This window comes from Cyrtonyx montezumae, unplaced genomic scaffold, assembly GCF_038088225.1.
Source record: "Cyrtonyx montezumae isolate F1298 unplaced genomic scaffold, pur_monq_1.0 scaffold_36, whole genome shotgun sequence".
Classification (NCBI taxonomy): domain Eukaryota; kingdom Metazoa; phylum Chordata; class Aves; order Galliformes; family Odontophoridae; genus Cyrtonyx; species Cyrtonyx montezumae.
The window spans coordinates 2,832,221-2,852,988 of record NW_027072041.1 but is presented as its reverse complement, the minus strand read 5'-3'; the positions used below and the strand labels follow the sequence as shown (position 1 = coordinate 2,852,988).

Sequence of the window (20,768 nt, the reverse complement as noted above, 5' to 3'; positions counted from 1 at the left end):
ATTTTATGTTATCCAGAGACTTATAGCTGTGTATTTATTAAATTGAAAATGAGTAAAGTAAATAAAAAATAATTATTCACAATTTCAATTGCATCTTTATGTCCTTTTTCAGCAGAAACTTGAACTAGCACTCTCTGCCTTCCAATTACAGTTAAAACCAATAACTTGTCTTATTTAATCTTCAACAATTTCTTAAATATTAGGATGGAAAAATGCCCCCCCAAAAATCTGAAACTATTAGATATCAATAACTAAAGAAACTGCATGCACATATGTCATTTGTGCCAGCTCTTACTCATAAGAACCAACAGGGAACCCCTTGCCCAATGCAAACAGAGCCTCACAAGTTTTCCCTCCTCACTGCCAGATTACTGAAGCTACTGTAGTGAAGAATGACAAAGCATCTGCCTGGAATTCCATAAAAGTACTTCCATCTTTTGTTGAAGAAAAATTGAATATCCCAATCAGTTACAAGAGGAAAACAAGCAGCCTCACCAGCTTCCAGAAGCAGCTCTTCTCTAGCAGTTCAGATATTTCTGTCTTCTGACAAAACTGTTAAAACATAAAGCTGCAAACTGCTCCATGTTACAACAAATAATGTTTTAATGACCTGGGAATTTTAGTCAATATGTAGATAGGTTCACTTGCACTGTTGTACATAACAAGTGTGAGGCATTATTTTAAGAGGAAAAGAGTCTGATAGATAACATTCAAACCGGAGACAGTATTACTGTGCCACTGAGATTAGTACACTTCACAGATAATATCAGAAAATACGATTTGAGGTTAACTGTAAGCTGTGTCCTTCATAATTCAAGCCCAGAGAGTTTGTGAGAGTAAGAGAGTTTGTGAGAGTGTCTACTCACACAAACTCTAGTGTTTGCTTTGTTCAGCACAAAAATAAAAAATAAAAATCTCACTGTTGCCAAGATTCACCTTCAGCAGGATTAACCTTAACTGTTTGCTTTAGTGCCATATCCTTCATCTCACTTGTAGACCCCATACTCTGTGATTCTCCACACCTCCATCAGGAAATGATTCCATTTAATCTGATGGAGCATTATGTTTGGAACTGTTGGATTTGCCTTCAGCCAAACCATTTTGGTTGTGCTTGATGATTTTTTCAGACTCACTGGAATTCTGATCATTTGTTACTATGTACTGTTTTGTACTCTCATTTAGTAATGCGTTTTAAGTGTTTGTGAACATGCATACACACACACAAGGTAATTTTTTCCAAGCATTCAAACATTCAGCTGCAACCATTCAAAAAGGAAATTCATGCTCAAAATCAAGAGTGGATTTGAAGACCACAATATTCTTAAAAGAATAAATACTGTAGGTAGATTAGACACAAAACAAGTGATTCGTTTTTGATGAAGCGTTTAAGAAGCAACCAGTATCAATTTAACAAGATAGACCAAGACCCCATCATAGTATGAATACATATTCAAACACAAAATCTCATTCAGTAAAATGGTAAATTAAGATGAAGAAGTTAAAATAAATACACTAAAAAGATATCAGCAGAATTACTTGACTAGTTGAAAGTGCATCAATTCTCAGAATCCTGGGAACTTCTTAGATTCCCAGTCACGGGCAAGTTCAGCTCTATATCTGAAGAGATACATTTCTGTCCAATATGTTTGTTTACTTATTCTCCAGATTGAACAAGGGATAATAAACAAATACTCATTAAACTTAAATCTATGGCTCTTTTGTTCAGGATCATCCATTGTTGCATCATTTTTCACTGCTGTCAAAGGGCATATCTGAACTTCCTGACTGTTCATCACATATAATTTGGGGTATTTAACATTATGTCAAGAAAATTGCCCACTGTTTCCCCCAGTGAAAACCTATGGGAGTTCTATAGCTTTAAACTAATTTTACTTAAAAGTATTTATCTGAATAGCATGACTGTCTCACTATAATCAGTGCAGCACTAATGTAATTAATCTCAAAATTGCTGTGGGGAGTACAAGGCACCTCAGTTGCTTGTCGTAACAATCTAAATTAGAGTATTACTGAAAGATGTTGGGAAGGAACAGTTCATTTTAGGTAAATGCTGTCAGGGTATCCATTCTTTCTATTTCTAAAGCTGAAATTAAAACTATCATCACAGTTCTCCTTTTGAAATCCAAATGAATATGTTTTGAGGTGAGAAAGTATAATTAAATTTGATGTGGTATTCCTACAGATGCAGTTTTGCATTTTATAATAGATCTATTTGAATAAAAATTCATGTTTTATTTAGAAAAGAAAAACTGGTTTGGCTCAGAGCACACCATTGTGTCAGAACAATTCCTGTTTGTCACTGAAACTTCAGAGACGGCTGCTCCTTTCCCTAAGCAAAAAAACCAAACAAATAACAACAAGAAAAAAGAAGTTATTGTTATTTTATTGTTCGTATAGCCATCCTTTAGCTGCTTGGAGATATTTTGATGGAGTATGCAACTCCTCTAATATAGGTGATATTAAATTTAAAAGAGATTTCAGTAATAATAGTGATTAATTATAATAAATTGCAGATAATAGCTGCTGCAGATGCCTGGAATCCCATACTTGGTGTTGTTTAACCCTGCCCCCTCTTCTCAGGAACTAAATCAAACATCAGATGAAATGAAAAACATTAGCTTAATATAAAGGTTATGAAAGGTGACAGAAGTAGTAAATTGAAACCAATTTGTCCTTTATTCCCCACGGTGCCACAGCACAAGAATAGGAAATGTTTTCATTTCACTACAAATCTAAAAGGATCAGCAGAGTAAAATTTTGTCTTTTAAGGTTTAAAGATTAATCTTTTAACTACTGATAAGAGTAAAACTCTTCTTGGGCAAAGAGCTGAAAGTTCTTCTCCTCCTCAGTGAATATAGTTCCCAATATCAAAATCAAAGGATGATACATTTATCAACTGTCTGCAAGTCAGATATTTCTTTTAGCTGATGTACTTATTCAGCTATAATCCAAACCAGAACAATGAACAATCTGAGATTATCACCTAATCTGCTCTTTTAATATATATAAGAAATGAAAATGTAAGTAAAACAAGCACTGAATAATTAAAGAAACACATAATACTGAGAGCCTGATTTTAATTTGCATAATTTTTCCAGTAATAGTGCCTAATTAAGACATCAGTTTAAAAAAAAAATCCAATAGAATTCTTAAGATTTTCCTCACTGAATTAACGTTAAGGACTTTTAATGGATGTCTTAATTAGACTTTGTTATTCATGGAAATTTTACACAAATTGAAATCAGGTCCTGCGTGCAATGTTCCCAGCTGAGTCTCAGCAAATATGTTATATAGGACTGTAAGATTTTCAATTAATGCATCGTTAGCAATTTGTATTCTAAAGCTGACATACTCCATTTTCACTTTTTGGTTTAATTTGCATTAATATTGTAACCAATAAAAATCACTTTATTAAGACTCTCCATCAAAGTAAGTTTTCATTTTATAGACCCCCTTTATTTATTTATTTGTTTATTTATTTAGTTATTTAGTTATTTATTTATTTAATGCTTGGAAAGTCATGCAGCTGTATTGAGCATTTGCCCAAGAGCACAATAGCCACAGTGACCTTCTGAACAGCCCAGAGGGACCTGAATTTATTATTCAACACAGAAACTTCAATTCAGTCTCAAGTTCTACTGCTCTGGTGCCTGAAACAGATACTTAAAGGTCTGTCATTTGTGGGGAAAAAAACATCAAGACAACAAACTCCTCACCCTGATAAAACATGCTTTCCAAAGGAACCTCATTCTTAGGAGCATGAAAACCTGCTTGCTGCCACTTCAGCGCATTCCCAGGGCTCTCCCAAACACATACTAGAGCACAAGCTGCAGGACTCCACAGGAGCATTTCAGACAAAACTTCAAAACCAGATACCAGCCCAAGCTGCAAAGATTACATTACATTGACACTGGAAATACTCCAAGCATTGACAGCCCAAGACTCAGCTGCACTTTATCCCATAGTACAGATCACATGTTAATGCTGTGTGCTGATGATAGCAATGGATAGCTGATGGAAAGCAGTTTTGCACACAGTCCTTTACAGATTACTTCTCTAATGAAAACCACGTTAATTTCCAATATCAGAGACAAGCCTGAATGAGTGTAGCAGCCAGAAACTCATCTGTTGCTGCATGTTCTCTACAGAAAGAAGGAAAAACAAGTCCAGGAATCTGTCCTGCGCTCACTAAATGTCTTTACATCTGTGCAATGTCAGGTGACTGTGAAACAGTGCAAGTATTACCTTGCCAGACTTTATTTTAATTGCTGGTCTGTATACATATACTTGTATGTATATGTGTGTGTTTAAATGTGTGTGCACATATCAGCAGATGTCTAGCTCCATTGTGCAGCAGGAGCTTCACCTCTGTCCTTACATTCAGGTCACAACAGCACTCAGCCTGCAGGAGGGATGTGGGATGGGGATTGGTGGTGTTGGCACTGTCAAAGCACTCAGTATGAGCATTTCTCTTTTGCTTGAGAGAGCAACAGTGAGTCGATATGACTATCTTGCTCCTTATATTCAATCATGCCTATTGCAAATGTGCTCTAGCTCCCAGCTTTCTCGGAGAGCAGAACTTCAGAGATATCAGTCTAAACACCTTGGAAGAGATACACATTCCTCACCGGATTGCTTTTGGAGGGTTCACATGGATTTACAGTACCTGGCTAGTCTGCGGACTGGACGGGTCGTAAGAAGGTACATAATTCTTCAGAGTATCCTGAGGATTCAGGTGGGGAGGATATCTGATCGTTGGATGAGAGAAGTAACTAGACGGGGCAGGAGGGAGAATAGCTTGTGCTGGAAATGGCAATGGTGAAGGTGAAGGTGGAGTTCTGGTTGAAATGACTGGAGAAGATAAGATAAAATTAAAATTACTTCGCATCTTGTTTCTTCTAAAATTCTTCATCTCTGTGTTACAGTAAGAAAAATAAGAAGTCAGTTATAAAACAGCACATTGTACTTTTCTTAAATGGTATTCTTACAGAAAACCATCCATGTTCTCTCATCACACCATCCCAGGCAATGGAAAGCACTTCTCTTTTAAATTCATAAATATAATAATATAATAGCTTGCTTTGATTTTGTGGCTTATGCCTTTTTTTTTTAATTATCATTTTTCTTCAGGCAGTTGTTACTCTTTACCATAAAACACTTCAATATAAAATTTTCCAATTTGTAGCCTAAATACAGTAAATATTTTACTAAATAGATAAAACCTACATGTTCACTCACATCATTCCAACAGGATAACTCAGTCACTGTGTCGTAAGAAACCGTGATTCCTCACCTATTGCACTTTACCTGCTTCATGTGGGGATGGGTAATAATTACTCAGCAATAATGCCATGAATAATCAGCTGACCTTTGTGAAAATGCTAACATTCAACTTCAGGGCCTGGGAAACCAGCCCATCCAATGAAAATATCTCCGGCAAACAAAAAGGTTTCTACGCTGTACATATTTTTCTTTACATTCCCTTTCTTCCCAGCCCTTACAAACACATACTTCTCTATCTATAGACTATATGTCATGTCTAAACAACCAGCAGTGTTTTCATAGTGAAAAGAATGTACAGCATGTCCTGCCACAGCTGCCTCATCTGGCTAGAAGTGTAGAGTGTTTCTCTCCTGGGCTGCATAGATACTTGCCTTCCCCACTGCTGCACAGCTAATGGGCACCTATTTTGTGGCTTGTTAAAAAGGGGGTGCTGACATCAGTGAAAGTAAAGAAAAGTCAGTGCTGTGCTCATTTTTATCAGTGGGAGGCTGTAAAATCTGATCTGTGTAAGCAGGGTATTTTACAAACTGTCCATGAATATCATCACATCACTTTTCTGTACTGTTATCAGCACAAGCACACCAACAAGTGCTCTATTGGACCATTTCCAATGTCTTTGCTTTTTTCCAGCTTAATTTTTAAGTGGATTTCTATTTTTAAGCTGAGGCCAAATGAAAGTTTGCCACTGCTAAAAATGTTCCAAAATTGCTGTACTTTGTAATCAAAACCTTGCAAATCCCCAAAACATTGCTCACTGACAGAATTGAATATGCTGTGCAGATAGCAATCCGATCTCCCAGTGAATAAACAGCTGATTTAGGTTACAATTGTATCTTGCTACTCAAACACATACACCTAAAAATTATACACTAAAGCAAATATAAATATAAAAGTGTGGGGTCAAAAATAATTACAGAAACTTCTTCTGGGACAGATTCATTTTATTTTAATCACAGTTCCACCAACTCAGTTAAATTATAAAATACTATTTACTGCTCTGCCATGGGAACTGTGAAAAACAATCTCAATTGAGTACGAATATATCTATTCCATCTCATCCATTATCTCGGTTGTGACTGAGTGTAGTGGGAATCCACACAGACCATAATGAGTCCAGGCTTCCTTTCACAGCTGACTAAGAAGGTATTAAGGGAAATGTAGTCCTTAAATGTAAATGGAAGGAGAAGATGTCAAGATTGTAGAGAAATCGCAAAAGAGAAACTTTTGTGATTTCGTGTTAAAGAGGATAATAAGATTTGCTTCACTCTTCAAAACATGCAGCTCTGCTCAAGAAATTAAGCCCTTTCTATGCAGTTTATAGGGAGATGTGATGAATCACTCAGGGAAGAGATCTGGGTATTGTGTTCTCCTCTGAAGAATAAGGGCAATCTCACCTCTCAAATTAAACAGATCCCGGTGATGGCATTTCCCTGTCTTTCCTACTAAGCCCACACAATAACATGCAATCCATTATGATTTCTTCACACTTTAAGTGAAGTTTTAGTACAGATTTACTGTGAATTAAAAAAAAAAAGTAGAAAATCATTTATTACAGAGAACTCCAAGGAAGCACTGTTATTTATTTCATGTAATCAATATAATCATGAATTCTCTTTTGTATGAAATCCTACCTATTCTGGTACCTAAATACAATACATTCATAGAAATAATAATTTTAAAAAGGATGCAAGTAGAAGGAGGAAAAACAGAGAATTTTTTTATCCCTCACTTCCTTTATTCAGTTTAGAGCTTCTTTCATGCACTGGCTAATCCTAACCTTTCCAGTGTCTTGCAGCAGTCATAAGTTCATAAGTTCATAGGTTCATAAGGTTGGAAAGGACCTATAAGATCATCTAGTCCAACCATCCTCCTATCACTATCCCTACCCAACTACTAAATTAAGTCCTTTAGCACCTCATCTAAACGCTTCTTGAACAGCGCTAGGGATGGTGCCTCAACCACCTCCCTAGGCAGGCCATTCCAGTGCCTGACCACTCTTTCAGAAAAGAAATCAGTCAGACTACCTGAATTCACCTTAATGGATTCCCTGCAAGATTACCTCTGCAACATATTCAGCTCCATTCCTGTACTCATTAGTAATATGAATGGTGTTGGGTGTCTACATAATTCTGTAAAACAGCATCGCTATCACACAATAGGAAAGATCAGAAGACAAATAGGGAGGAATTTCTTCCTCCTCCGTAGTCCTCACCACTCTGTGCAACTCCTGGGATTCCTGGGTGGTGATGCTGGGGAAAAGTGCTCAGTCTTGGTGAAGAATCCTGTGGAGAAGTAGGACTAAACAAAGGCTTTTCAGGTTTCTTCATTGTAGGAGAAGACATATCTGCAATAATAAGATAAAGTAAAATTAAACAGAGCAATGACATTGACTTAGAAGCCCATCACAGGGCGCATGATTTTGTAAGCTGAAGATGTTAGTTTTGCAGTTCTTGCACAAATATTGTTTGGTGACCCAACTCCCCTGTGACCGATAAACTAATTTTAAATGATCACTTTCCAACTTGAGAATGAATAATAATCCACTAGCTGGTCTTCGTCCTGCAAAACAGAAACTGCATTCCTTTCATACCAGACAAGCCAAACAGCAAAGAAAAGCATGTCTTCAGAACCTCCCTAGATACTTCTCAGCTCCCCACAACATCATCAAATCATCTGCTCCTTCAATAGCCACATAATAGTTATTGCATTTTTTTTAATGGAACACCTACACTCAGGTGTGTAGGGTAACTGCCATGCACATGCCATTTTATGGTATTTATTATTTTGTTATTTCAAAACCCTTCCCTTACCCTTTCCAAAACCATACTGAAACAATGTAATCTTCCCAAGAATAAAGAATGCCTTAACTCTTCTATTTCATGTTTTCCGTGTGTCAAGTAGGGCCTTCCCACCTCTTCCTCCCAGTTTCCATATCAACAAAACATAAAGGTTGTTTGCTGCAATAGCAGGGAAAAGCAAATGATTTCTACCATACTGATACTGTGCCAAGCAAAAACAATGAATTCCTTCCAAAAGTTCAAATTAACTAATTGCACTTTGAATCAAATTAAATTATTTCAAAGTTAATTGTAATATTTTTTATAGGAAATACATCAGGACTGTAAGTGTGTTCCATTTCAAATCAATGGGACTAACTCATGTTTAAAATGAAGCTCATTTCTTAAGTACTTTGCTGGATTGGGGCCATGATGCAGCTGACTTTCCTACATGGACCATGTTCAACCTTAAAGTCATTTTGGCACTAATAATATTAGTGCACTGTATTGTGCTATTCTGAGGAACACAAAATCTTCTCGGAAGATCTCTGTAAATGGGAACACCTTACGGAGACCAAATCAGACCAATACCTTCTGAACTGACTGGAGTTTAAGTGAGAGGTTTGGCCCTGATAGCCTTTTCTCTCAGACTAAGACTGCATTGGCCATCTGCCTTGCAGCCATGGCCAAACTCTATGGAGGCAGTTCTGACAGGCGGGGCAGACCCTAATAGTGTTTCTCCACCACCCCTGCAACATCTCTGCTGCCCTTTGCCCCTACCTGGCACCTCTGCTGATTTTCCAGACACTTTGCCAGTGTACCTAACTCAGACAGGCTGCTGAGAATGGATTTTTTTCAGAGAAGTGCTCAACAAGAGAGGAATTGCTTCACTATTAAGCAATTCAGCACTCCTTCCATTTTAACAGGTATGAAAAGGCTGCTGTGTATTTTTTGTTACACCGATCTGTTGCAATTTTCTGTTTTTAGCCAAAATGCTGAGTGCCAACAGAGGCACCTCCAGCAATCTTATAAAAATTTTGTGAATAAATTATTGTTGAGGAAGAAAATGGAGGAATATTTTTCTTTGAATCCATCAGCAGCCAGAGAAGATGACATTGCCAAACAGTTACAGTTTGGATGTACATTTATTAAACTAAGCTAGAAAATCCTTTTTAAAACTGAAAGACAATTTTCTTAAACTCAGTTTTGCATAAGCAATGAATGCAACACAAGGGCACATTAATTCTGGAATTAATTTGAAACATTTCATTACATTTTTATTTCCTGCTTGAATGACAGCCCTAGCTTCTTAATATAAGCTCCTAGTTCCACACCTCCACAATGGAAGTGGGGTTTTATGATAGTCATGATACAGAATCAACCAAATATTTTGTCTTTGTATTATGATTCATTGCATGAACATCTACCACTGCAGAAACACTGCGAAGTCTGAGAAAAAGAGAAGTGTTTCTAACAGCTTTTAGACACAGCCTCCTACTACAGCTTTCTGTTCATCAATAGTTGTTACAGGATTTATTGGTAACCACATATCTTCTAGCTAGACCACATATAGGTCACTGAAAATAAGTGAATGTACAAAAAGTTGAATTTTTCTTCAAATTAAAAGTACTGCAATCGAATTTCCCTAAGAAAAAAAGTATGGGTTGGAGGTGGAAAATCTTCTTCTTATGTGAAGCAAAAGAACTCGTGAAAGAAAGAGCTGCCTAGCTCCTCAAGTTCTGCATGCATCAGCATCTCTGATTGCTGGAATGCAGCAGAGATTTAATTTGGTCGGTGGCTTGTACTTCATTAAGCAAGCAAAAGTTGTTGTGTTTTTCGAAACCAAAATATTTTAGTTTCTCAGAAGAAGAATGCTACATGAAGTGCAATATAATTAGAATATCCATTAACCCCCCAGAGGCATCACTAATGTGAAAAGAATTCTGAAAAGGAGACTGGTGGCTATGATAATGCTAGCGGTTCCTTTAAACATGTGTCATTTTGTTCTGCTCCTATTTACAGGGAAAATAATTGTGGTCAGTACACAGAAGAGAAACAGAATAAACTGCAATGCAAATGCAATGAAATTCTCATGCAGAAGACTATTTCCTCACCAAGGTGAATGCCACTAGCAGAAATACCACTGCCAGAAAAACACTCATGAGCAGCCAAAACAGGGACTTCAACATACACTGTGTGGCCCATCACCACGAAGTACTTTCAGAAATCTCATGCACAGCAGAAACAATTGCAAAGAATAATGGCTACAGCACTTGTGGGAGATTTACCATTAAAACCACGCACTTGACACTGCAAAGTGATTCAGATAGCTGCTTCCCTGGTATCCTGCATATACTGACATCTAACAGGACATTTTTGGGCCTCTCACTGCCAAGAAACAGATGCAGCTGATAAGGGAGTCAGAACAGTAACTGAGTATGTTAGGAAAAAAGGCTTCAGCCACCTCCTCTTTAACCAGGTGAGGAGCTTATAGCTGTCACAGGGAAGCACACTGGCTACAGTTTGCTGCAGAGCCACTGGTTACAGAAACGAAGAGAAGGTGAAAAAAGGCAAAGCAGTTGTTCACCATCTTTAGTTTTGCAGTGCATTAAATAATGCAGAGTGAGTAAAAGCGACAGAGCTACTCAATGTGATTTTACCAGTTACTTCTACAGAATGGAAAACACATATTTTTCTCATTTTTAAATAGATTTGATTTTTTCCACATCATGAAATATAGTTTAGTTGCCACATACAGATTAGTTGTATACTGACAACTGCATAATGAGTGACCAGAGGTCACAAAAATATATTGTCCTAAGTCTGCGTCAAAATTTCAGGAATTAGATTCCAATCCTTATTACATGGGGAATGAAAAATAAAACAGTTTCCAGTGTGATTTATTTTTAGACTTTTGGAAAAATCCTAAGTGTATATAAAGAAAAGAAAGAAGCCAAAAACACTTGGACAAAATTATCAAAAGATCAACATTAATCAGAACATACTGTGTCCTGTCCTGCCTCAAACTTTCTTCAAATGTGAAAAATTGATTTTTTTTTTCAATTCTCTGTCCTATTTCTAATCATTCTTGCCTGTATTTCTATGTTACTGTGATGATGCAGTATAATTATGCACCCAAAAAGGGACATGTTATAATTTTTAAAACATTACATCAAAGAATTAAGGAATTAATCAAATAAAAAAGAGTTAGATCATCTTATCTCCCAACCAGGTGAATCTGTCTACATAGGAAGGCAGCAGAACTGCTGTGAAGCACAGCGTATGCAGCCTGCTCATCAGCAGCTTGCACAAATGGTGCTCCAGATGTATATCTGTTCAAGACAGCCCAAGGCAACAATTTTGATCAATTTTAATGTGATAAAATGCTGCAGGGAAAGAGTGTGCAGAAACATGTTTACGTCAGCCTTTAATTAAAGTGTTGTTCACTTCCAAAGAACCTTAGGAAACACTAATGAGACATGAATTTTGACAATTTCCTCATCAAAGCAAAGACCCTTTTCGTCAGTCTGAAGCAGTTTTTGATCCAAGCATCTCCCTAGATGAGTGTCACAGTAACACACCAGTCTTCAAGCCACCTGTTCTGAGAGCTCGACCGGAGGCAGGTAGAGGTCTGGGGCAGGTTTGAACATCCACCAGCCTGTTTCTGGACACCTGATCTGCTCTACTCTACAGTATCATAAAATGGCAGCTTCTCTTTCCTTGTCAGGAGACATGCTCAAGAGCAGAGAAGAAAGAAGTCAAAAACAAATATTGAATTTATTTTAATCCAATTTTTTTTTTGTCTCTACTCATTAATATCTTTCATACTGCTTAATTTCACCTGTCTTCCCTTACATGGAACAATTCTGCAGGCAGCAATCTATTAAGATTCATTTCCAACTCGTTAGTGCTGCATCGCCTCCAGAGAAATCAAGGTAAAACCATGTTCAACTTACTGGTTTTAGAGCTGTAAGGAAAGTGAGAAAGACATGAAGTTCATAGTCTCAGCAGCAAGCTCTTAGATTTATCCCTCCAAGCTACAGTTTTAAATGAACCGATTGCTTCCCAGAGGCCGTACCTGAGCTTATTTCTGTTGCCAAAGTATATCATACACAGAGGGGCCACACTTCACTTCCTTTGCCATATGTTGTAGGTACACTTGTGTGAAGCACATGTAGAAATCCAGGAAAATTTTAAAATCACAGCATATAGCTGTAATATGATGAGGAATCAAGGCAAATCCCATTGTGCTCAGGAGAACTTGCTCTGTTTTACACCACTGCATATGAAGAACAAGCACAGCCACTTCGTACAAGCTCTGCAGCATTCAGATCTGCTGAGCCTAAAGTCTCTAAACACTGAAAGCATTCAGTCTTTCTTGTCTTAGTGAGACATTTAACACAGAATATGGACAGATGAACGACTATAAAGCACTGCCACCTCTCATGTAAGAAAAAAGCTTTGCCATGTCTCCTAGAGGCTTGATGGAAAACAAGAATCCTGAAAATCAAAATATTTTAATTAATTTTTATTCATTGGGGAAAAAAAGAAAGAAAGAAAGAAAGAAAAAAAAAAGGAACTGTGATATTTTTTACGAGTAAATAGGAGAGAAAGACCTGACCATTCTGATGTTGGAAGTGCTTAATATGGGGAACAAAGAATGACTGCATTCCTGCTCAGTGTTAGGCAGAGATTAGGCTTAGTGTTTGTCTTCCAATATTGAAATTTCTGTACTAATCATTAATTTTTTAGTGTCTCATTCTACTTTCCTTTAAGTTTTATCTTGGAACAGAACTAGAAATAAGCTTCCAAATAATTTATTGTCATGAAAAGAAAAACAGTTTTGATAATCAATGTTTTCATGAGAGAAAAATCCACCAAAAAACTCCATCAAGATCAGTTCTGTCTCATTACTCTCCCAGAAATGTATAGCAACTCCCAGTGTGAAGACTCATATATTCTCCCTTGAAAGAAGCAGTGAGGTCTTATGTGAGGCACACGGACATATTGCTTAGCAGCTATGAATGTTTTGAATTTGGGGAACAGCCAGGGTGAAGGTATAAAGAGAGATATTCTCTTCACGTTTAAAAAGCTTGACCTCCATTTTATTTTTGCTTCTACATCAAGTATAGGAAAGCAGTTTATGTCTAAAAATATTATACTAGAATAAAACACTTCAGTGTACAAACACTTGGTAATCTCCTATGTTCAGATCAGTCTTTTTAGCTCAAATGTTATTTTTACAGGCACACCTCCAATGTTGAAGAAACCAGTCTATCAGACTGTGACACTAGCTATCCTGTCAGCATCCATGCCCAAGGCTAATCTAACACTTTGTTGTGCTGTTTTGCCATTTCACAGCAGCAAAACGAATTCCTTGTGCTACATCTTTTGATTGGTAGTGAAAAACCTAAGAAACTAGACTAGAACTTCTTCCAATGCTATATTCAGTACTGCAGGATGGTGAGCAAAACTCATAGTCTAAATAACTCTAATCAATATGGCTCTGCTTTTCTGTGCTCTCCTCTATGAAAATGTATATACCTACATTTCCAAACTCACACAGTGCTCCAAGTACTCTGTATTGCCATAAATAACCTTTAAGCAACTGGAATGTATATTGGGTACTTCACAACTTCTTTAACTTTTTCCCTGTGGAAACAGACTAGACCATTTAATCAGCTATGAATCATTGTTAAGAGGTGTAATTCCAGTAGATAGCTGTGGTAAAAGGGCATTATGGGAGGCTGAGAAAAACTAATTAAAAGGTCAAACAAATTATACAGATTTTTACATTTTAGTCATTTAATTAATTAAATTATACTAGAGAAAGTCATCCAAAGGAAAAAAAGTAGAGCATTTTATTAATACCATCTTATTGCTAAGATGGTATTAATATCCAAAGAAATTGGCCTCGAAAATGAAATCAATACTGCAAAATACCTTAATTGCAAAAACTATTCACAATTTCCAATTTAACTAAGTTGTTGATCTAGGGCCATTTAGATTATGGCATCTCCTTTTTATGAGTACTGTAGTCCATATCTGTACATTTGGGGTTGTTTAAGAAGTTTTACATATTAATATAATTATAGACCCATTTGCGGAATGGTTTTGAACTAAGATAAAATCATCAACTCACATATGACTACGATCAAGTTTGATACAGTTTACATGAAAGTGGTTAAAAGAAGTGGAGAACTTTTTCAAATGCATTAATGTACATAGCATAGAAACAATCTATTAAAGAAAAAGGAGAGGAGCATAAAAATATATGTTCACAGTATTTACTTCTCCTGACTGTATGTCAAATGAAGAAATATAGGCAATGTAGAAGTCTACATTCATGAAGTACTGAAAAGCAATTTCTTTGGTAACTGGAAAATAGGTCAGATCATACAGAATAATATTCAATCTGAAATTTCTGACATTCAAAGTATCTGAGAAGTTTCAAAGCTAATACTGAAGTTTATTATTTGGCAATACTGGAGTAGGACAATTACAAATAACAGCTTCTGGGACAAATCTTGCTTTAAGTCATGCATTTTGTCACTAACTTCTGTAATTGAATAGGTGCTATGCATATATGAAAAATATCCTTATCCATTTACATCTTTCACTGTTATATATGGGAGAAAAATATGCTAGCCTTGACTAGCATATACCCGCTAATTATTTGTTGAGAACACTAATTAATACATCCTGTCACATTATGTTTTTCAAAATAAATGACAAATATCTTACAATGAGGTTTTTTAAATGACTTTATTGAGCAAATAACTGCTCTTTCCAGAAACACAAAAAATGAAACTCTTTTGTGAACTTCTTAATGTGTCTCACACTGTATTTGTCTTTCTGTCTTTCTTTCTGAACACTGTGTTTTTCTTCAGTCATTCAGAATTTGAAGAGTACATGAGCTGAAGGAAAAGTCAAGTTCCTATTCTGCCCAGTTATAACATCATCATCATTGAAAATTGGTCAAAAGCTGTTATATGAAGGCTCTTTTGAAAGTAATGCCTCCTGTTTTATTACGTTGGACCACAAAATTAGGGATTGATGTTGGCAGTATGGCAGTATAGGCTCTAACCTTCTCACCAATATTCTGTTACATTTTGTTGCTGTGAGACAGATGGCAGCAGAGAGGCATTCTGACATGAAAGCGTGTAGGAAACAAAGGTGTATCACTGAATTCTTCCATGAATAAAAAAATGGCACCCATTGACATTTGTTGATGCCTGCTGAATGTTGATGGAGACCAAAGAGTGTATGTGAACTCAGTGAGTCATTGTGAGCTCTGTGCACTGTGAACACACTGGGTGTTGTGTTTCAGTTCTGGTGACAACAGTAGGTCACCCCCACTGCTGCAGGTTTTTATGCATGCAGAATGCATTCCGATTACCAGCAAAAATGCATTGCTAACAGTGGTGACTATGCTAGAGTTCCATAGGTGAGAATTTGTTCACTCAAACAGTGTTATTGTGCTCATTGTACCTACTGTAGTTTCTGTAAAAATAAATAGGAGGTACTACTTTTGGAGCAGCCTATAGAGAATTCTTTACTATGGTGTTTCTTTCTTAGCCAGTTATCAGCTATTATGTTGGCAGCAGCATTGTGGAACTAAACAATAGCATTAGCAAGGAAGATTTGCCTGTGAGGCTACAAATTGCATTGTTTTTTTTTTTTCCTGGTAGCAAAACAAAATGATTTTTGTGATTAATGAAGAGACATTATGTCTTCTTTTTTAAAAAATCAGTGGTTCTTCCATGATAGGCTTTTTTAAAAAGCCTTTTATTAAATCTGTAGTGAATAGATTAACTTTTCTTTCTGTAGTGTCAAATTTATAATAACTACTGGTATTTAAATGTTATATTTATAAAGATGAAAATGCTCTTTATCTAGGGATTAAGAAAGCTAGGTATAGAAAAATAGCTGGAACAGTTTTTAAAAGCAATGTTAATTTAAAAGGCAAAGAAAGAAAATAATCCAACAGGACAGCAAAAACATCATCATGGGATCATAGAATCATAAAACAGCTTAGTTTGAAGGGAGCCATAAAGATCATCTAGTTTCAGCCTCCCTGCCATTGACAGAGTTGCCACCTGCCTGATCAGGCTGTACAGGATTCCATTCAACCTTGACTTGAATGCCTTCATGAATGGGGTATCCACAAGCAATCTGGGCAGCCTATGTGAGTGCCTCACCATTCTGAGTAAAAAAAATTTTCCTATTATCTAACCTAATTCTCCCCTCTTTTAGTTTAAAGCCATTCCCCCTTGTCCTGTTACTGTCAGAAAGTGTAAAAAGTTGGTCGTCTTCCTGCTTGTAAGCTTTCTTCTGAAATTCCACAATGAGGTCTCCTTGGAGCCTTCTCTCTTTCAAGCTGAACAAGCCCAACTTCCTCAGCCTTTCCTCATAAGAACGGTGGTCCAGCCCTCAGATCATCTTCGTGGCCCTCCCCTTGATCTGTTCCAATGGATCTGTGTCTTTCCTATGCTAGGGGACTCAGGCCTGGACACAGTACTCCGGCTGGGGCCTCACAAGGGCACAGTGGAAGGGAATAATCATCTCCCTTGCCCTTCTGGCCACTTCTGAAGCAGTCCAGGATACTGTTGGCCTTACAGACTGTGAGAGCACACTGCTGGCTTATGCCAGCCTTTTCTTCCATCAGGACCCCCAGGTCATTCTCCACAGGCCCACTCTCCACTCTCCCCACTTGTATCCGGGATCACCTCAACCAAAGAGCAACATGTTGCACATCACTTTGTTTAATCTCATTAGGTTTTCGTGTGTTCGCTTTTTGACAGCGTCCATGTACCTCTGGATGCTGTTCCTCTCTTCTAAACTTATCTTAAACTCAGCAAAGAGGCTAGTGCATCAGAAATATTTTCATTGTCCATTACTGTGTGAGGCTGCTTTTAAGTATATACATGGTATAAAAATAAAGCAACAGAGATTATATTGGTATCCTCAGCAGGTGTACATCAGTTGAGTACAAAAACATCATGTGAATGCATTTGGTCCTAGAATTCTTTCAGAGATCTAGTATTCTCCATATATGTACTATGAAAACTTACTTCTGATAAAAAGTACCCCTTATTTAATATCACTGTAATTATGGAAACTAATAAAGTGTCAGCATATTATTACTGTGCACACATAGGTAAAAACAGAAACTTCAGCTTGATCCCTAACATGTATATAAATATGTATGTATATATGTCCATACATTGTTTAAAGAGTATTTTGAAATATTAAAAACATATAGAAGTAAAGAAAGCTACTAACAAGACATAAACCACTTTAAAATATGCTTTGATAAACAATGTAGAAAATTCAGTGAAAAGCATAGGAACACATTTAACAGATATTCATCAAGGTGCACCTTTGCAAGGTGAAGACGGAGATGGAGTTTCTGAAACATTAACCTTCAGAAGGAGCTGGAATAAAATTCGTTCTACCACAGGTCACCAGAAAGCTAAGGTGATCTGTTACCTTTCTCAACTCCTGCATCACATTAACTACTTCCTCCTTTAGCTCCCTCACTTCAGAAATGAGAATGTCATTTCTTTGTCAATCTTTGATGGTCCATGAGAAGAAGGCCCAAGAAGGAAAGAGTCATCGGGAAGAACCCCAATGGGGAAAGAGTGTTCAGTGGATGGAGAGAAAGAAAAGGGGGACAAATGTCCAGAAGAGAAATATCCAGCAAAGGGGGTTGGGACCTGAGAAGTGGAGGGTCCAACAGCTGCTGGCCAATGAACAGATGAAGGTGATCCTGCTGTTTTAGTGTTATGCTGGCATCTTGACTCTTGAATGTTGGTAGAGGTGGGTGAGGTGTGAGAGAGAAAACATGATGAAGAAACTGCAAAATTAAACTCCAGTTTGTTGTATATTGACATTCCACATTTCTAGACAGCTGGATACCAAGGAGATTCACATGAACCTCAGTTTTTAAGGCAACAGTGTGCACTGATAACAATGACTATTTTACTGACTTACAACATACATAGTGTTCTAACTTCACAGCAGTAAAAAAAGATTACTGTTGAAATTTTCCATAACTATGTTAATGAAATTTGTCAAGCTAGCTCTTAGAAGGAAGACATAGGTGCATAAACTGTGCTCAGTTCCTCTAATATTCCTGTTTTCTTATCATTTATGGAAAAAAATATCTGGTTTACTTATCAGTTAATAAATCAAGATGTTCAAAAGTTCTTAGCCAATTACCTCTGATATATTGCTTCTTCGCAGCATGAATATCTACTTCTGTTACATTTTAAGTAACTTCTCCATTTCCAAATGGAGTATTATTATTATTATTATTAAATTATTTTCCTACATGGTTTTATCTTGCTAAGAATTTCAAAAGCACTATGAAAATTCAATCATGTAGCAATTTCAATCTATTTCACAAGGAATTAGTACCTGATTGCACAAAATGAGATTTTTCTTTAAAGAGGCACACACAGAATTCAGTAGCAGCAACTTGGAAAAAGGAAGGACAGCACACTCCTGTCTAGATAAATTTCCAATCAGTAGAAAAGAAGCTAAGGCATGAGCCAGACATAAATTCACATCAGTAAGACATTCATTTGGAAAAAAAATGAGTTACAAAAAAGGACAAATACCTTTCACAAAATCTGACAATAAGCACAGAAACTGAACTCCCAATTGCCATGTTTGATTTCTACTTCTAAATAATTAAACATCCTCAGGGATGATTCCTCTATTTCTTAGACTTTGGGATTTTTGAAGAATTAGTTACTTGGAAAGTAAATAACAAAGGAAAGGTCTAGAGAAAATTTTGCAGTTATTATTATGCCTGTTTACTCTGCAGGAAGGCCTCACATATGTATCAAAAATCATGAAAACTAGAAGCATTTTTTAACTATTTAAATGTAGAAAAATATTTGCACAAATTGCAGTATCTTCCTGCAATGATTAAATATACATAATCTCAAAGCCAGTAGATACTATGAATTCATGACAATTTTTTTAAAATTAGCTTCTGAAAATAAAAAACTTTGTTGTTGTTATTGTTGTTAACTATGTATATTTGTTTTTTGTTGTCTTTTTTTTTTTAATTTTGAAAGCCTTTGAAAAACTCAAAGACAATATAATGATGACACAAGGTGTTTTCTTTTCTTTTTCCCATAAGCATTTATAATATCACTTCTAATACAAAAGATTTTATTTATTATATTGATTTTGGTTAATGGAGAATTTTTTTAGAATTTATATGAGAATAATGGTATATACAGCTTTGAACAAACTTACACCACCTACAATTTCAACTTTTCAGATATGCTTACTTATTTCTGCTTAGAACTGAATATTGAAACAGTGAACACACCCAAAAATTACCAAGAAGCACAGCATCTGGTATACTTAAAAGGACATCCTGGAAGTAGGGTGCCAGGAAAAAAAAAATAACAGTAAAAGGACAAGGTCTGGAGCTTTACAACTGTGGTATGAGGAAAATTTTAATCTAGTTGGGTTAGATTTCACAAATGCCATATACTGTCCCAATCACAAATACCAAAGTCATGTTTCTACCCCTTGATTGCCAAGGTTCGCTGTTTCGGAGCCAGAGTTGAGGCAGCTGATTTCGGGGTACACACGGGATTCACTCGGTTTCCCTCACCCAGGGATTCCTGAGGCATCAGAGCAGGTCGGCAGCTCTCACGGGAGTGTTGCCAGGGCAGCGGCTCTCCATCCGCGCCCACTGCCCAGAAAGAGCCTCTGGGAGGGCACTGCCCACCAAGACGAAGAGGAGTATTGTCACTGTCGTTTTCACTGAAACAAGTGACAGGTGCGGGAGCACTTGTCAATGACCTGTTAACGTGGTGACGGCAGAGCCAGCACTACCAGTAGCAGGGTGGGGTTATTCATTCACACCCTTGTAAAGGCTATTCTAATTTGTGCTAGTGTTATTGGTCTAGTGGTTTACCATGGCTGCCCCCCGGCAGAAGGCTACTGCCAGGAAAAATATGGAGACCCAGACAGAGGTCCCCTGCACATGTATGAGGAAGGTTGCAAATAAGAAGAGTGTGGAGACCCAGACTGAGGTCCCAAAAAAGCACACTAGTGTACAGGTCACTGGATGTGATGAGTGCCAGAGCCTGGCCTTTGCAGTGCCTGATGATGGAGGCAGTGCTTGTGTGAGGTGTGACCAGTAAATGACTTACTTAATCTTGTGGTCTGCCTGAAGGAGGTGGAGAGGCTGAGGACTCTAAAGGATTGTGAGAGGGAGACTGATTGGTGGTGCCAGTCCCTGTCGTCCTTGAGATCCTGGCACACAGCTGAGGCTCCACACAGAGCATGTCACCCCTGTCGCCTTGCAAACAGGTGATAGAGGGGAATCGGCAGGCAGACTGCGTTCCTACTGCAGTGAGGCCCCTGTCCTCTCCTACCCCTAGCAATACAAGTGTAACCTTCTCCCAAAAGGGCAAAGTGATATTCACCACACAGTGGTGGAGCCCCTGCCCTGTTGTTGCCGAGCAGAGCAAGGCAATTTGAGAGAGAAGGATGAGTGGAAACGGATACCGACTCGGCAAAGTGGGCATCCCCTGTCTCAACCATCCTCAGCACCCCAGGTGCCTCTGCGGAATAGTTTTGAGGCCCTGGAAGTCGAGGGAGAGATGAGCGTGGGTGTGGAGGGAGGCCCACACCTGAGGGTGCCTCTGGTGAAGC

The 20,768-nt window shown here is 37.5% G+C and overlaps 1 protein-coding gene across 8 annotated transcripts in view; it reads right to left on the bottom strand.

Annotated features, from left to right (window-relative positions):
* The window catches only part of NFIB (nuclear factor I B), a 174,450-nt gene that overhangs the window by 34,320 nt on the left and 119,362 nt on the right, over positions 1–20,768 (bottom strand). For 7 of the 8 annotated variants that reach the window (XR_010622727.1, XM_065745500.1, XM_065745501.1 and 4 more), the window contains exons 7-8: positions 7,514–7,645; positions 4,685–4,869 (exon numbers count right to left, since the gene is read on the bottom strand). Coding sequence is in view for 7 of the 8 variants with exons in the window: in XM_065745500.1 (XP_065601572.1) it covers positions 4,685–4,869; positions 7,514–7,645 (317 nt within the window). In the remaining variant the exon portion in view is untranslated. Of the gene's footprint in view, positions 1–2,206; positions 2,348–4,684; positions 4,870–7,513; positions 7,646–20,768 lie in introns of those variants that run through there. The other variant, XM_065745504.1, reaches the window with a different exon arrangement.